Genomic DNA, 17,364 nt, shown 5'->3' on the forward strand with positions numbered 1-17,364 from the left:
ACAGTGCTATCTATCTCACAGTAAATTTTAAATTTTTAGACCGTTAACCAGCACGTTAATTTAGCAGCTGTGTGCAGCCCTGTGTAAATTCAGTATTCTTTCATGGATTTTAAAGGTAAGCAAGTACAAAAAGATGTTGCTCTCAGGGTACAGGATTACTGGACTGTGTTTAGGTACCAAGAGTTACCACCAGAAACACTCAGTTATGCTGCAAAGCACAGTAAAATTTCCCTCCCCCTGCAATTCCCCCCCATCCCATACTCTGGTTTTGACTGTAGATAATCATACTTTATGAAAATATTAATATATAATGGTTTATTCCAATATTGCTAGTTAATAAATACAATATTGAAAGTATAACATTGACAGCTACTCTTTTCTAGAAATAAGTACTCTTCTGTAACTATATAAGAACATACATTTCATAAAACTGTATCATATTTACCTTGAAAAACAAACAAAAAAACCCACACAAAACCACACAAAAACCAAAACTTAGCAAAAAAAAGCCCCACATCCCTCCCACCAAAACAGCAACCAACCAACCAAAAAACCAAAGCCCCCCAAAAACCAAAACCAAAAAACCCACACCAGGGTATCTGAACAATTCTTACTCCTTCAAATTAACTATGTTCATTAAATTATAACCAACACATTGGAAATATTCCTCCCTTAAAATATGCATAGTTTTGGGGAAGGCAAGTCTTGCCAAATGTTTATTATTTAAACTAAGTGCAAAGTACAACAGGGTTCAGAAATACAACTGTTCAAAAATGCTTGTCTGCTTGCTAGGAAGGAGGGTACATATTCACTACAAACCCAGGGATTCCAGGAGCAAGGGCTTTACTTCTGAGCCATCCTAGTTTGAAATGCTTCACCTGTGGCTTCAGCGGATTCTTTTGAAGTTTCCACAGGGCTGCAAGACATGGACACTTTTAATAGCTTGATATGTAAAAGCAAAAGCACCAGACATCCGTGGAAGTTTTAATGTAGAATGGCAATATTTTGTAAAACCTTTTGTCTCTAGCTGTGCTTTCTCAGGACAGAACTCATCCTGAGTTTCACTGCAGTGTTCCTGCACCTGAATAGAAGGGATTGAAATATTAGTTCTGAGCAGAATTGGAATGATATTGTAGGAAATATTTGTAATCATCTAACTGATCAAGCACAAGAGAGTAGCTACACATCCTGTGGCCCAACTCCAATTGTTTTTCTAATATTAGGGCCAGGAGCAGTTAGTGTACCACACCCAGAGTAGTAAACAGGAAAGGCTGCATCTATTGCTTTGTTCTGCAGAGCTTCATGACAAGGAGAGACACAGGATATATCCAGGCAAGGGGGGACACAGGCCATGTCCAGGCAGATCCATGTGTGCAAACCTGAGCTCTTCAGTGCTAATGCTCAGACAGGAGACAGGTTAAACCAGTGGAGAGAGCTTAAACTCTGCCTATGCAGAGATGTCTTTTTTTTTTTTTCTTTCTTTTTTTTTTTTTTTTAAATATTTGGTCCCCTTCACCCTTTCAGAACATCTCAATGCCCAACAATCTCACAAGAAATTGCCTGTATCTCACAAGACTGCAGTATGATTGGAAAATGTTTTCTTTTACTACTACTAAAGAATTTGCAGGGTTGCACAGCAATTGTAGCAAAGACAGGAGCAGTTCCACACTTTTTTGAATCTCACTGAGATACACTCCTCAGTCACAATACTAATTTATCTTTCTTGCACACACCTTTGAGATTTAATATCTCATCTCTGTACTGAATAATAATATGTCATATGTCAACTGCCTGGAATTCTTACACTGAAAAGATGGTGAATGTATATAAATGACAAAGCAAGTAGTACTCTAACAATATTTAGTCTATGCCAATCAAGTACTGGCAATAATAACACATGTAACTAAAAATATATGATTTTTATAATAACTGACATGATATTGGCTCAATAGCACAGAAAGTATATATGCACAGACTAGCCTTTATTTCAGGCCTGATTCTATTCCTATTTTAAATTGTTCTTTAGATACCTCAATATCAAATCTATGAAAGACTTTAAATATATTGTAAAGAATAGAAGCCATTTCTTCTCTCACATTACTGTAAATTAAGAATATCTTCAGTGAAATTGGTCCAGATTTAAGAAGCAAGCTGGCAGTACTCTGTGAAGAATGGGTCAGCCACCCCTATTCCCTCCTGGAGTCTGTGAGCAGGAGACAGTTTAAAGAGGGATTTGGGGAGACCATCTTGCTTTATTCTGCAAGAGGCTCCCAGGGGAAAGCTGTTCCTGTAACCATACCATAAACCATTTGTGTTCTGGCTTCACTGTGGCCCAGGTCAAGCTGTGTAATCCATGTGGGACTTCTTGTGTTCAACTCTGCAGCTCAGCCTTCCACATGGGAGAGAGGCACTGAATTGCCTCTGTGCTGCCTTCCCCTGCTTGCTGGCTGCTGACCATGAACAGGCTGCTGATGTTTGGGCTGGCAGTGACACTGAGAGGCCAGCTATGATTTGTGATATTTTTCCTGTGTATCTCCTGCTTGTGGCCTCAGGGGCTCTGACTGTCCAAGGCTCTCCTTGCTATGAGAGGGCTTTACTAAAAAATGAGATCTTCTCCTGTGCTGCTGAGAAAAAAAGCCTGATCCAAACTAACACCACTCAGGTCTCTCAGGTTACTTGTCTTTGAAAACAATATCCCAAGTATCTGTTGTGAACTTAAAAGGGGGAGAGAAGGAAAAGGAGGTTCCTACATGATGGTGTCAGAGTGGTTCTGCAGCCAGGCTGTGGCTGGCACATCTCGGAGCTGTTCCACCAGCCTGTCCCTGCTCCTGAGCTCCATCCCACTGCCCTGCAGCAGGCACAGGTGCCCAGCTCTGACAAACCCCACTTTGTGGGAGGCTGTGAGGAGGCAGTGAGGCCAGGGCATGGTGCTGCAGGTGAGGGAGATGCAGCTCTGGCTGCTGGGGAATATGAACCGCTGTGGCTTGGCATGTGGGATTTGAGAGCTGGAGGTTGCTATCACATTGCAGGCCTGGCTGCTGTTCCAGTGCCTTTGGCATAAAGAGCCACACAGCGACAGTACAGCCCTTCTCAGGCTGATGCTGAATGAAAAGCTTTGTCATGTGCAGGTTACAAGCTTTACACCACACTGCACACTCCTGCTGAAAGTGCCTCCCACAATTCTTTCTGCAGCTGAAATGGAGTTGTTGTAGCTGGTTTTAGTCTGGGAAAATGAGTTGTAAATAGAATTTATTGTTGGTTTATCTTCACTGTCTATACTAACAGCAGAGGCCAGAGTGAATTGCAGCTGATTTGTTTGTGGTTTATATTGAGTTCCTGAATTAACTGAAGGACAAGGTGGACCACTTGCTATGTTAAAATGTAACCAGGAAAATGGCATAAGGACATATACTATTTACCCCAAAGGGGACATATTTAGGTCAAAACTACATAGGAAACTTGAGACTGCAGTAGCAGCACTGAAATCCATTTACGATCAATAGGTTATTTGATAACTGAACACTTATTAGAATTTGTTTCCAAGTCTGAAGGCAAAATTTTGAGCAGCACATTAGCTGCAGGACACACAGAGGAGAAAATGTACAGTGATTTTTTTAACTTTTTATTTCTTCAAATGGAAAATATGCATTTTTCTTTGCATTAGTGGCTTCATTGCAGTGATTAATGTCTCTGTGCCTTTCTGTGATTATTTTTCACTTAAGAGTGTGGCTACCAGTAACAGATAGTTAAAAGAAACAAGCAATGGTACATGAACTGCCACACAAAGCACTAAGAGATTTTCTTTAATTATCACCTGTGCTCTTCTGCCTAACATGTTTCTCTCCTTGTCCATGAGAACAGAGTTAATTTTCAGAATATATTGCAAGTTGTACATTTTACCTTGTATGTGTGCGAGAATTCATTAATAAATCCTTATTTTATTTTATTTATTTACTTGGTTTTAATTTTTTTTCTCTGTGGGACTTCTGGGATCACATAGATTTTCCTCTGGCAGCATTTCTTGGTTCAGGCATTTAAGTGTCTGATGATAGAACCTTCAGGAATGATCACTCTGCATAGTAAGTTTTAGTGTGTTCTGGGTGAAACCTGGTGTTTGAGTAGTTGCTGAAAGCTTTGTGGATTTCCTAAGTTGAAGGACAAATGATAGAAGAACATCGTGTTCTAGTGCTTGGTTTGTTGAGTGACCTTTTGCTTCTGCAGAATACAAAAGTAAGTGGATACTTCAAAACTAAAACTAAACTAAAAACAAGCATGCACCTAAATTGTTTTTCAATTTCACATGAAGCCATTATTTTAAAAGAAATAAACTGGAGGCACCATGATAGAATACAATGGAAATGAAGATGTACTTTCCTGGAAAGTTACCTGAAAAGCACTGTACTTTTTGTCCTTGCTCTTACAAAGATGTGTGCATGGGCTTTATCTTCTGCAACTAAAGCTCATACTATATGCATAAATGTTCATAAAAGGACTTTACAAAAAGACTTTCTAAACACAATTAGTTGTAATACCATTTTAAGTTACAAAGCTTTCCTGGAACCAAGAAACTTTACATACCAGTAAATCAAAACAATTCAAGTATTTATTGTTTGCTAGAAAAAATAATGTCAGTTATGTAAACTGGATTGAAAATTGATTTATGAAAGTATGGCTTAGATCTGTGTGTGGTCCTCTTTCCCTCCTTCCCTCCTCTCCTCCCAACTAATTAATATGTGGATATTTGTCATATATTTTGTGACACAAACTCTAGTTCTCCATTATGTACTCAGTTGCTTACAGAAAACAAACAACCTGCCAGGAATTGCATCTTCCACAATGTGCAATTTATGCTGCTATCTAATTTTTGAAAACAATGAATTGGTCAGAGTAGAAAACAGCTACTATTTCTTAGTCTTCTTCATGCATTAAAGGTGTTAACAAGCTGGAAAATAGGGAATCAAACTGTACAATTAATTAAGCATTTCTCCTGTTTTTCTTAGAAATAGGATCTCTTAATAAGCAACTATGCAAAGAAGAATATGAGTATTTGCATGCTGAATCTATACACTAAACATCAGGCTTGTCAAGTGTATTCCAAGCATGTCTGATACCACAGTCAGGAAACATGTCCCACCAGTTGCTTGCCATCAAAGTCTTCTTTGATTTGTAAAGAAAGTAAATAAAAAGAATTGTTATGAGGGACAGTGGGTGATATTTACTTGAACTGGTTTGGAAAAAGCTAAATCACAGTTTTCCAGCCAACCATTTGCATAAATTTCCAAAGCTTTACTTGGCGATATATGGAGTGTTTCCACTGTCAATGGAAAGCAGCTGTCAGCCAGATCTCATGCCTTTTTGGCCAGGACAAGTCTGACATGATCTCAACCCTAAGACTTGTGAAAAAACACATGAATCTGAGTGACTAGTGTTTGGTTGTACTGCTCAAATAAAAACTCCCAGGATCTCCTAAATACTAATGTATCGGGAGAATTTTTTTACTGGAGGTTAGGTTTTATGTCATATTATACATGATAATTTATACTAATTTATATCCTGAACAAAAATATGCCTATCATCTGTTATTTCCATATTATTATATATACTGTTATTTTCATTAGCACATCTTTGGAAGTAGTATTTGTTTTGGTTCTTGGTTGTTTTTTTTTTTTTACTTCGACCTCTGTCTCCCTCCCACATGTGATCACACAATTATTTGCAGGACTGCTGCTGGCTGACTTCAGAGTAAGTAATTGCATTACTAGTTGGGTGGGGAGGGAAGGAGGACCACACACAGATCTAAGCCATAGTTTGATAAGTCAGATTTCAGTTCAGTTTACATTACTGACTATTTTTTCCAGCAAAAAATAAACACTTGAATTGTTCGGATTCTGATACTGATACGCAGCATTTCTTAGTTGTAGGGAAGCTTTGTAACCTGTAATGATGTCACAGCTTCCATGTAAACAGGAAGGCTGAATATGATATTTCTATGGCTTTTGTTATCATTAAGTGCCTCTTAGTCTGAACTAATGTACCGTCACAAGAACTTTATGGCACACAAAGGCCATAAGCGTCATTGCACAGGGTGCACTGGACTGAACAGAAAGTGGTGCTGGCACATGGGGTGGGTTGAAACTCCCCATAAGGGGTGAGTGCAGCAGAGGAAATTGGTGTGGTTGGCATTGCTGAGTGCAGAACACCTGCAGGGAGCAGACAGACACCTGAGCACCCCCTGTAATCCCCAAAGGCAAGCAGGGCTGCTCAGCTCACACCAGGTACACCTCTCGGCTCACACGTACTTGGCAGCTTAAGAGGCATGGATTTCCTGCCTGCCCCCTCGGCTTATGGTGGTTCACTTCTTTCATGTGTTGGAGACAACATGTTGGAGATAACAACGCTGGGGTAGACTGGTTGTGAACACAGCCACTGTGTAACTTCTGATGAGAGTGGGCTGTATGGAGAGAGGAATGCAAGTTTTAAAGGTCAAGGAAGAAGACAAAAACGTCCAAAGGAGAAAAAAAAAGCAGCTGCCTGTGTTGGCAGTAAGAGGTGTGACTGGTGAAACAGACTATTGTGTTCTGGATGGTGTGTGTTTCCAAAATCTTCCTGCCAGGTTCTACCTTAGAAAAACTTTGAAGAATTGACTAACACATCAACCAAGATCAAATGGTGTCTGCTGGAGTGTTGGCAAAGGGCGTATTTGTTGTGATGTTTTGTGTTGTGATGTTTTTGTGATGTGATGTTTCATAAGTATTGAGCTAGTCAGTTACAGATGAGCATTTTCAGGCACAGAAAAATGCACAAGGAGCACAAACTATTTACTGTGTTTTCTTTTGCTTGTCAGGGTAACATCTCTCCTGTTCAAGTTCATGTGGAAGCGAGCTGTTCTTCCACAAGCTAGGTTGAAGATATTTTATCATGAGGGTCATATAGTTAAATATGGCAATAATTAGGTATGGCCTTACATCCTCTCCACATGGCTGGCACCATTTCCTCAAAGCAGTACCTTGTACCTGGCTGGAGACACAGGAAAAGGCCACTAACATCTTAGGACTCTCCAAGTGATGTACCTTGCAGTCGGAGGGTCATTCACTCTGCTCTGCAGAGCCTTCTCAAGCAGACTTGCCTAATTTTTTTTAGCTACTACAGATATTTGCCACTTTAAGTTGGGCTACAAGATTCAGATGTTGAAATAGTCTTGCCCTCCTGTATAACAATATGTTTTAAAATGAGAAAATACCATGACAATCTCTGTCCCTAAAAGAAAAAAGATTTCTCAATAAAACTCCATCCTTAAACACATGTAGAAATTATTCACCTGCTAATAGCTGTATCTAACAACCATTCAATGTGTTCCACACATTGAGAAGGCAGGAACAGATCTTCACTTTGGATTACAGGAATTAAGAGTTTGCATTTTTTGTGCAAGTGAGAAGGAGGCACAGATATGTGGTGTGAAGATGATAAAGTAGCTTAAAAAAAGGTTTTAAAAAGAGGTAACAATGTTTGATTAACAAGAATAGAAGTGATGAGATAGTAATTTTATTTTTGGCTTTACAGACCATAAATTGAACTATTTTCTAGTAAAAATGTCATGTAAAATTATTACATTTTTATTTCATTTTTTTTCTGGATTAATACTAAAGAAGCATATAAAAATTAAACCACATTGACTTCCCCAATGTTTTGCATTCAGGAACACAAGTAACAACGTTGACCCGACATTGTTAATGGTACAGGATGGAAATACACAAGAGGTAGTCTTATTTCTCCATAGACCAGGCCATGTCTATGCACCAAAGCTGCTGTGAAGAGTTGTTGACTCCTCACAGATATTTACAAGGATCACCCTGTAAATATCTGTGGTCAGTTTATTCCTTGAACTTCCCTAAAGAACTGCTGGGAAGAAAGGCTGCAAAAACCAGTATGAGACACACAAACAACCTCCTGGCTGAGATGTCCCCAGCCCTCCCACCTCGGTGGTGATCTGCCTGACTTTTGAGGTGTTGCTTGACCTGTGAATGGAACATTTAGAGTGTCACTGCTGACAAAGGAGTAATAAAGAGGAATCTTGTCTCCAAGAACAAGGGGCTCTTTGCCCTTCACCTTAAAGCAAACACAAGAGAGAAGAGAACACGGTGAGATGCTTCTCTCTCAGACTGTCATGGCTAATCGATTAGGACTCACTGCAGAGTATCGAATGATGCCATTTCTTTTCTGTGGTGCCCACGTGGCACGTTCAGCAGCAGGTGGTACTTTGAAACGCTACTGGTGCGGGATGCCCCGTCCCCGGCAGTGCCCAACGCCACGCTGGATGGGGAATTGAGCAACCTGGTCTAGCGGGTCTAGCCCATGGCAGGGAGGTGGGAACGAGACGTCCTTTAAGGTCCCTTCCAAGGCAAGCCGTTCCGTGAGTCTAGGATGCGGGGAGAAGCCCGCGTGCTGCCGAGCGCCGTGAGCGCCGTCCCGCAGCGCAGCGGAGGCTCGGCGGCGCGGGCGGGCGGCCGGCGGGCCCGAGCGAGGGCAGAGGCGGGGCCGGCGGCAGCGGCCGGGGCACTGCGGAGCCGGCGCGGCGCTCACCGGGCGGGGACTGCACCTTCTCCGCCGCAGCGCGGCACCGCCCCCGGGCCCCGCCACACCTCCCGTCCCACCGCCCGGCCCCCCGGCCGTCCCCCCGCTCCCCGGCGGCGCGGCGCCCGCTGCCCGGCCGAGCGGCTGTGCCTGCGCCGCCCCGCCATGGAGCAGGGGCCGTCGGGGGCGTCCGGCCCCGCCGCCGGCACCGGGGGTCTGCTGCTGCCCCTGAGCGAGACCGAGCAGCAGCGCTACTCCGAGCTCTTCTCGCGGTGCTGCCCGCCCCCGGAGGCGGCCGCCGGGGGGAGCAGCGTGGGCGAGCTGTTCCGGGCCTCCCAGCTGCCCCCGGACACGCTGCACCAGGTGGGTCCGGGGCTGTCGGGTCCGGCTCCCCCGGAGCTGCGGGGCGTGGAGCGGGACCTGCTCCGGGAGAGGGTCCGGCGCTGCCCGCGGGGCCGGGACGAGGCACAGCCCTGTTGGCGGCGGGGCAGAGCGGAGCGGGGCCGGTCCCGCCCGCAGCGGCGATGCTGGGGCTGCTCCGTGCCCGCTGGCCTCCTGCAGACCGGCGCTGGAGAGCTCTGAGGGCTCCGAGCGGCCGCCCTGTGCCGGGCTGTGCCGGGCTGCGCAACCCCGGGCTCCGTTCGGGCTCTCCCCGTCAGGTCGGTAGTGCCGTCGCCTTTCTCAAAAGGGCCCCGAAAGTCATAAAGGCAGTTGTATGAAAGGACGTGCCATGTGCTAAATTCCTGGTTAACCACTGAGGGTTTTTCCCTAAATGTTGTTTCGGTGGGTAAAAAGTCCGCAGGTTAAGAGGATGTCGCGGTGTTTTGTGTCAGTTCAGGAGCGCGAATACAAGGTGCGAAGTGCGAGGGTCTCCCTTCCCCGTGAGAGCAGCAGAGCCCCAGACGTGGTCCCCAGCAGGGGCTGAGAGGCGGAGCCCGCCTGCTTTCTGAGGAAAAGCCTGTCCGGGGTGGGAGAAAGCTTGTGCCAGCCAGTTTCCAGGGACAGGGAGGAACCGGGCTTGGGTCTTCTCCACCTGCAGAGTGGTAATTTAACTAACACACTCTAGTTGCCTAATACCTCCTGAACAGAGATAGGATATTTCTGATTGTTTATCTATTTATTAATTTAACTTTTATTTCCAGGAATTTTGTTCTTCAATAGCTTTTATTTATCAAGCAGAAAAAAGTTATGTTGAAATGAAGGTCATGTACCTAGTGAACCTGATTGCTGTCCTGATAGCTGGCAGATCTTTTAATGGGTTATAGAAATTCGTATTGCGCAGGGGATTCTGAATGAAAATTGTGGTGTTCCAAGGATATTTTTCTTCCTATTTGTGTTTTTTACCAGATCAGTTAAACAAAAATCTTACCAAGCACTGTATTACTACCTTGTATTGAACCACACTTGTGACCTTGGTCTTGCAGGTGAATGGAGTAGTGAAAATAGAGATTTTGCATAGACACAGCACTAGGAGTGTTCTTCCTCTTTCCTCTTTTTGCAAAGACATTTAATTTCAAATAAAAAGGCTTATCCAAATAGCCACTTAATTTTCCCCAAGAAGTACAGAAAAAACCCTCTTATTTTAGCTATGTAGTTTCTTACCCTATCATTTAAGTGAAATTTATCATTATGTTAGTATCACAGTTTGTTTTCAGGGTCATTTTGGTACTAATGTGTGATTTAAGCCTGGAAGCGGTGAGGTATTAACTTTGGTTTTGTTTTGGGGGGTTTGTTTTTGCATTTATTTGTTGGTTTTGACATTCTGGGATTTTTAAAACTATTTAGATTATTTCCAGGTATATTTATGTTGTGGTGAGAACATTACTGGCAGAGAAGCCTGTAATTGGCTTCAGGAATATTCAGATAATAAGGCCTGTGGGATCTGGGTCTGTTTCTCTTTTTCCTTCCTTCCCTCCCCCTCTTGTTTATAGGGCACTAATCACAGTGGCATTCTGCTCTACTGCTAGTGTGCCTGTCCTCAGAACCCACAGCTGCCAGGTATTCTTACGTTTACTGAGACTTCAGGAAAAATCAATTAATGGAAGGAGTTAAAACAATGAATTGCAAATGGGGATGTTTTGATAGGGAAAATTCCACAATGTTATTTGAGATATTTTTCTGATGTTTTTTCTTACTATATTCCAAAAATGCAATTTAATATTTTCACATTAAAAAATCCCACCATTCTAACAGTTAGGGGAGCAATACACAGAGATTCCTGGTATATGTTTTCTGCTAGTACAGGGAATACCTATTTTAGGCCAAGACAGCTCATTTGGGTTAGGATAACATGGTTTCTTTGAAATAATTTTTGAGTATGAATGCTTTTTGGGGGTTTTTAATGCTTTTTAAAATCTCCATCTGTCACTATTAGTGTTTTGCATACAGGCAGCATCCCTACTGACCAACTGAGAAATGATCATGCTGAGTTTATTCGTGTCAGAAATGGGGAGATTTGGTTTGGAAACAGATTCTGGATTTCTGCTAAGAAGAGCCGGCACAGTCCAGCGGGTACTTAACACCATTCTCTGGCCGTGCATGGGCTGTGGCAAGAGACAGTTATAGATGGTTTTGTAAGCAATGGGCAATTTTCAGCTTTTTATTCTCAAGGCATTCATTGAGGAGTGGTTTTACAAATCAGGATGCTTCCAGAACTGACATTTAGTGCTGTGCAGTCTCAAACCTGTGCTGTTGACTTCAGTTGTACTTGTGTAATAAGTGGGAGAAATCTTTGAGAAAGAAGGAGCTTTTCCTTATACTGTTTGAGGATGATGCTCACAAGCATCACAGAAAATCTTCTCCATTTCCCCACCTGTAATGGCAGTATTTGCTGTTAAGACAAAATTCAGTGGGTGCATGCTGGATGGAGTAGTGCTGTTTGGGGTGTCAGTTCCTAGGGGAAAAGCAGTGGTGTGCGCACTCAGACAGCAAACAGGCAAGGATTTGGTTTGGTTTACAGGTTAGTTGGCTTACTCCAAGAAGATACATGGATGAAATAGGCAAGGTAACATCGAGCAGGTAGGGAATGCCAGAGCATGTGGCAGAAGAGGAAATGCTGGAATAAATGGAAAAAATCCAAGAGCAGCCGGGTCAGTCGGAGCAGATGGCGTGCACCCGAGAGTCCTGGGTCTTGCTAAGAATGAAGTGATTCAACACAGATTCATTACACCCGGGCTCATTAAAACCAGCAATTCTGCTGGGCAGTAAGGTTCAGCAGAGCTTGTACTGATTTCACTTTACTTACAGACCGGATCGAACAATGAACTCAGCAAGAGTTATTTCAGTTCTGGAAAAGGTTGCAGTTAGCACTAAAATTAAAAATGTCAGACACTTCATAGGACAGAGAAGGGCATGACAGGGACAGAACAGCATGGGTTTTGTGGACGGTATAATCATACCTCCCTAGTGTACTGAAAGTCTTTGGCTAGACATATTGTTTGGTTAAAGACAGAGCCATTAAGATTGTATTTATACTTGAGCAGAGCTGATGGCAGATCTTTTACCAGGGCCATTTAAAGTAACTCTGCAAAATGTCTGTAATTATTTGCCTGAAATGTCTGTGCTGGGTTGTTATTATTTATATTTTTTACTATATTTATGTTGAAGGAGAAGGAGCACACTAGTCACGAACCCAGCACTTATGCAGAATTGGAAGAAAATCAATGGCATTTGCTGGATTTCTATGTATGCATGTGTGTTGATGATGTTGAAAATGGTATTCTCTATGCTTTAGGCTCCTAATAAAGGGGAAAAGAGCTGAATTTATACAAAGGAAAAAAAAGTTCAAAAAAGAAAATGTTTTGGATTCACTGGGACCACGAGAACATTGGTGATCCTGCAGCATGCTTTGTTACATAGATCAGTATCAGTAACCCTTCTAGCAAGGGGAAACAGCAGGCAGGGGTGTGGGAGGAAGGCAGGAGGCACCACTGTTGGTCATCAGTGGATGACTGAAACAAGTTTGTGTGGCCATGTGGGCAAACTCTCTGGGGTTTTGGGCCTGTTCCTTGGAAGATCTGTTGGATTATGCTCCCCAAGTGCACTGGGATGTCAGTACTCCACAGTGGTGGCTGTGCCAGGTGCTGACAGTGGCTGGTTTGCCCTGTCTCGTTTGGGGCAGTTGGTTTGTGACCCTGTTTTGAAGCTGGCCACCAGCAAGTGCAGACAGCCTCTGCTGCTTGAGTGTGGGACCCCAAGTGTGTCTGGTGTGGATGCCAACTTGCAATGGGCTGATGTCTGCAGGGATTTTGGATAAAACAATGCTTTACAGAGTCACTGCCCTCTGATCAGCAAAGGAGACGTACCTTGTGCTAGATTTGCTGTCTGTTGACATTACTGTCGTCTCTGAATATTTTGTCTTAATAAATTGAGGAACAGAATTGGACTCAGGATTTACACTAAAATGCATATTTCTTTTCATTAGTTTCCAACTTACTTGATTAATTCTCACTTGGTTGTCTGACAGTGTCTTTAATTCTCACTTTTATAAACCTTAATCTTATTTGTGGACTTGGCACTATCAGTACAGAGATCCAATTTTCTTACGAAAACGCATTCTTTCCTCTGCAAACGAACACACTGTGTTATTTTGAGCTCCAAGGATGACAAGTACTAATTGTGTGATGCTGGAGCTGTACAGGCACTGCATTTTTTAGCTGGGACTCTCCTTCCAGCACTGTGAATAGGGAACACAGACAAACGGTTGTGCTTTTCTTCCACAGACTTCGTGAGTTAACTTGTATTTATTGTGCTTTGTCTCTATAGTTACAACTCTACACTTTAACTGTATTATGTTCAAAAAGCAGAAGTGTGAATAGACTAAAAAAAAATTGTTGATTTCTTCGGAAAAATGCCAGTAAGGATTGGCTTTCTGAAATTAATTTTTCTTAATTCTGTAAGTATAAATTATTACTTGCATGATAGCTGGGGTGGAACTAACAGTCTGCTTTGAACAGGCAGAAAGGGAAAAGAACTGTGGCAGCTACAATGCAAGCTGTTTGAGTGAGGAAAGTCTGGACTCAACATTACTTTACAAAAATAAAGTTCACTCTGTTGCAGCTGCTGACAGAATGTGGCATTATGTTTGTGCTGGCCGTGTGATTTTGCTGAGTGAACAGTTGATCTATCAAAAAGTGATGTTAGAGAGAAGTTGCATCCTACTGACATCTTTGAGTCAGGAAGAAACAAAAGCATGGTACATCATTGTGTAAGCAGTGCAGCAAGAGGAGGAAAGGGAAACTGACATTTCAGTATCAGTATCTCTGACCACAGTCTCCTAGGTTGTGGTTGCCTTTCTAGGATCACAAGCAAACTTCTGTTTATGGAAGTAGGAAAACGAAAAACCCAGATGTAAAAGCTACAGGAGTATTGTTACTAAGAAAACTTCTAAATTTTAACAAAGTAAAGGGTAAAACTTCACCTGGAGCTATCTTGCTGAATTAAAAATTACTATCGCTTCATAGTCATTGCTTACAAGATTAGTAATTTTGTGTGCCTCAGTGTTGACATACACAGAAGATGATTTGAAGAAGCCATTCCATCCAAGTGTATTTCAAATCACACTGTAAAACAGACTCTTAGACCCGCTTGTCACAGACATCCAGTGGGATGGTCAGAATTAGTCTGGTCAGGGCCTGCAGCCTTTAGTAATTAACCCTTATAACAGCCAAGTGTCAATTAATTATTGAATTTACCAAGGAAATAATGCTTTTCTGTGCCAGTGATTTAAAATAATACAAAATAGATGAGAGAAGAAGATCCACTGGGGTGAAAAAGAGTTAACTTTCTTTATGAGAGATTACTGCAGTATGAAGCTGGGACAATGAAGAATGGTTTTCATTTTTATGTTTTCAGTAAGTGGTTTTGTCATGGTACTTACATAAGTGCAGTGGGGTTCACCAACAGTTGAGTATATCTTCTTCTAGTCTTGTGTATATCTACAGCAATCTGCTGTCAGTATTGTGATGTTTATACACAGATTGATGATATTGCCACAGTGTATTTTGCAAAGGAGGTGTTGAACACAATTCATTTTAGTGGCTGAATCTGGTTCAAACACTCCCTGTGAAAGAGGGATGGTATAAAGTCTCAAAACATTAATTAAGCTGAGCTGGAAAACTTAGCCAAGATAGATTAATGAAAGATGGAACAAGCATTTCTTGAGCAAGGAATCAGGATAAATGACCTATTTAAATTTAAAATACTATATTTTGAGAAATACATCTGATATAATATTTGTAAAGCAAGATTCTTTGATGTATTAACATCTAAACATACCAACAGTATGGTAAAATAAGACATTAATGAGCCATATGTGCTAGTTCAACTTTTGAGACAGTCAAACAGTTTAACAGCTGAGTTAGTGGATAATTAACTAGAAAAGGTTGCTGGAGTAGAAAATCAACTGTGGACAAGTAGTAATCCCCTCTTCCTGAACAGGGGGAATATTTTCTTTATCCATTGTATTCTGCAGCATTATTGAATCATACTGCATAAAATTGAGAATTCTGTTGGGAATAACTCTTTTGTTTATAATTTTTTTTTTTTAATTTCATTTTTATGTTTTATTCCTGCCTTTTAGATATGATGATGAGGTGGAAGGTTGTGGTGGGACAAGATCCATTAGTTCTCTGATCTGGTAGGACATAGTGACCAGAAATAATCAACTAAATAATTAACTGCAAATTATATTTACTTCATTTATTGAAGTGTTTAAATGCAAACGTATTTATAAAGTTCCAAATCTTTGTATATATGAGAAATGTGTAGCTTTTGGTTATTTAGCAGATGAAAACTGTGTATTTTTAAATGAATTCCAGTTTTCAGCTAAATTTAACTTTGCATGTGTCATACATACCCACAGAAGTCAGTGTTTCTCTTATTAGTGATTATAATGGAGTAAATTTCATATTATAAATAAAAATGTATTCTTATTATAAAATAATTAATAAATTAATTAAAGAATTAAATTTTTTCTTATGACAAAATAAAAATTAAGATATATACTAGGTGATGTGGTTGCTCAGATATATTTTAAATTATTACTTTGTGATAAGAGCAAAAACGTTACAGTTTTTTTTTTTTTAAAGTAAGAGTCTGGCTTTAATGATGACCAACTAGCAAGACAGGGCTTTATCTAGATAATTATGAAATTAAGGTCCTACTTCTTTGGACTTAAATAATGTTTTAAATAGCTTGTTTTTCCCAAAAATCTGCCCTGCAAACAGTGAAGTTCAGACACTTGGTGCTGCCAGTTGTTTCAGACTGGGTGGTATCTTTGCAGAGGGGTGTTGAAGCTGCTCCTCTGTCCCCTGGCACTCTCTGGTCTGGGGACAGGCAGCTTAGAACCACTCTGAGGTTACACAGTGGCTCCTGTTCAGTCATCTCCTGTGTCTGCTGGAGCCATGCAGGCCTTGACAATGAGCACACTGAGCAGAGCTACAGGGGTGCCCCATGTTCAGCGCTGTGGAGCCTGCAAAAAAAGAGGGTCTGGAGTAACGTGCGATAGCTTGACTACCAGAGCACAACTTCAGTGTTTTCTTCTGCTTTATTTTTTACATCTGTAGGATTTTTTTTCCTGCCTCGCAGTCTTTCCTCCATCCAAAAAATCTGCAAATACTGGTTCTAGTATTTTAGCCCTGCACCTGTGTAGTCCTCCAGTCTGAATATGCAGGACTGGGTTGGTCCCCTTCACTGTCAGGGAGTGGTGGGGAGATGCTCCTTTGGGCTGAACCATCATGAAATGCTGGATTTGGGCTTCATTATTCCCACTGGCTTGGTGGCACTGAAAATTTAATGGGAAACACTTGGCTGAGCTTGAATTCAGACCGTCTGAACATGGTCCGTGGTGTCTGCTTGCTCACTCCGATATGAGTCATGAAGCTGAATTCTACTTCCAATAGCAAATGTCTGTAGCATTACTTTATTATTATGATTATAAATTTCAAGGGGTTTTTTTTTTGTGTGAGCCTTACAAATTAATTTACCTTTTTTTTTTTTTTTAATATTTTCTTTTTCTTAAAGTCTCTTTCCACACCAAGAAACATTAGATCAGCTTTGGCATAGGCAATGCTTCACATTTCATGCATTATTTACTTCTGGCATAATTTACACAATAACGTCCTATGGAAGCCAAGATGATGGTATTCGGAACAAAACAACGTGTCTAATCATTTGCAAAACAGGGTGACTGCTGTGGGCTAACAAACAGAGTCAGAATTATTTTGTTGTGAACAGTAACAGCAGTGGAGCAGTAAAAGGTGAAGTACTTTGAGATCCCAAATGCCAAAAATAAGAATAAAAGGAGAGGGAGGCCGAAACTCAGTTGTGTGATTCTGTATGTATTTAAATTTTTTTTTGGCTTTCCCTCGTCTGAATAGTTGCTGTCTTTATAAGAATATCTGTATATTTTAATAGCCATAGGTGCTTTTCCTTTACTGTGTACAGACAGAATTGGAAATACAAACTGTGGTAGGAAATGTTCCATAAATGCTGGCATACTGTGCATGGGCACTGGAGACAGTGTTGTCTTTGACTCTAGTGCTGCTGTTTTGAAATCCTGTGCTCTTTAGCTGAATCGAAGACAAACCCTTGATTTGGACACAAGGAAGTAGATTCTCACTGTCTGAAGGATGCATTTCTGCACATAAGGTGCAAGCATGTTGGGGGAAATAGTGATAATTTTAGTGTTTTGTTTAGTGGTGTGGAATAAAAAAAAAATAACCTGCTTTTCCAAAAGATGTGTTGATTCCAACCAGAGGTAAACAGGATATAAGATCAAGGAAGGGTAAGAAA

At 41.4% G+C, this 17,364-nt stretch overlaps 1 protein-coding gene across 4 annotated transcripts in view; it reads left to right on the forward strand.

Moving 5' to 3' along the window:
* The first annotated feature begins 8,684 nt into the window (after positions 1–8,684).
* The window catches only part of REPS2 (RALBP1 associated Eps domain containing 2), an 88,023-nt gene continuing 79,343 nt past the window's right edge, over positions 8,685–17,364 (forward strand). Inside the window, exon 1 of one of the 4 annotated variants that reach the window (XM_021532330.4) lies at positions 8,685–8,934. In XM_021532330.4, the coding sequence (XP_021388005.1) occupies positions 8,737–8,934 (198 nt within the window). In that variant the 5' untranslated portion in view covers positions 8,685–8,736. Of the gene's footprint in view, positions 8,935–9,067; positions 9,231–9,497; positions 9,615–13,182; positions 13,298–17,364 lie in introns of those variants that run through there. The other 3 variants (XM_021532331.4, XM_021532332.4, XM_021532333.4) reach the window with 3 other exon arrangements.

Source organism: Lonchura striata, chromosome 1, assembly GCF_050655825.1.
Source record: "Lonchura striata isolate lonStrDom1 chromosome 1, ASM5065582v1, whole genome shotgun sequence".
Taxonomy (NCBI): domain Eukaryota; kingdom Metazoa; phylum Chordata; class Aves; order Passeriformes; family Estrildidae; genus Lonchura; species Lonchura striata.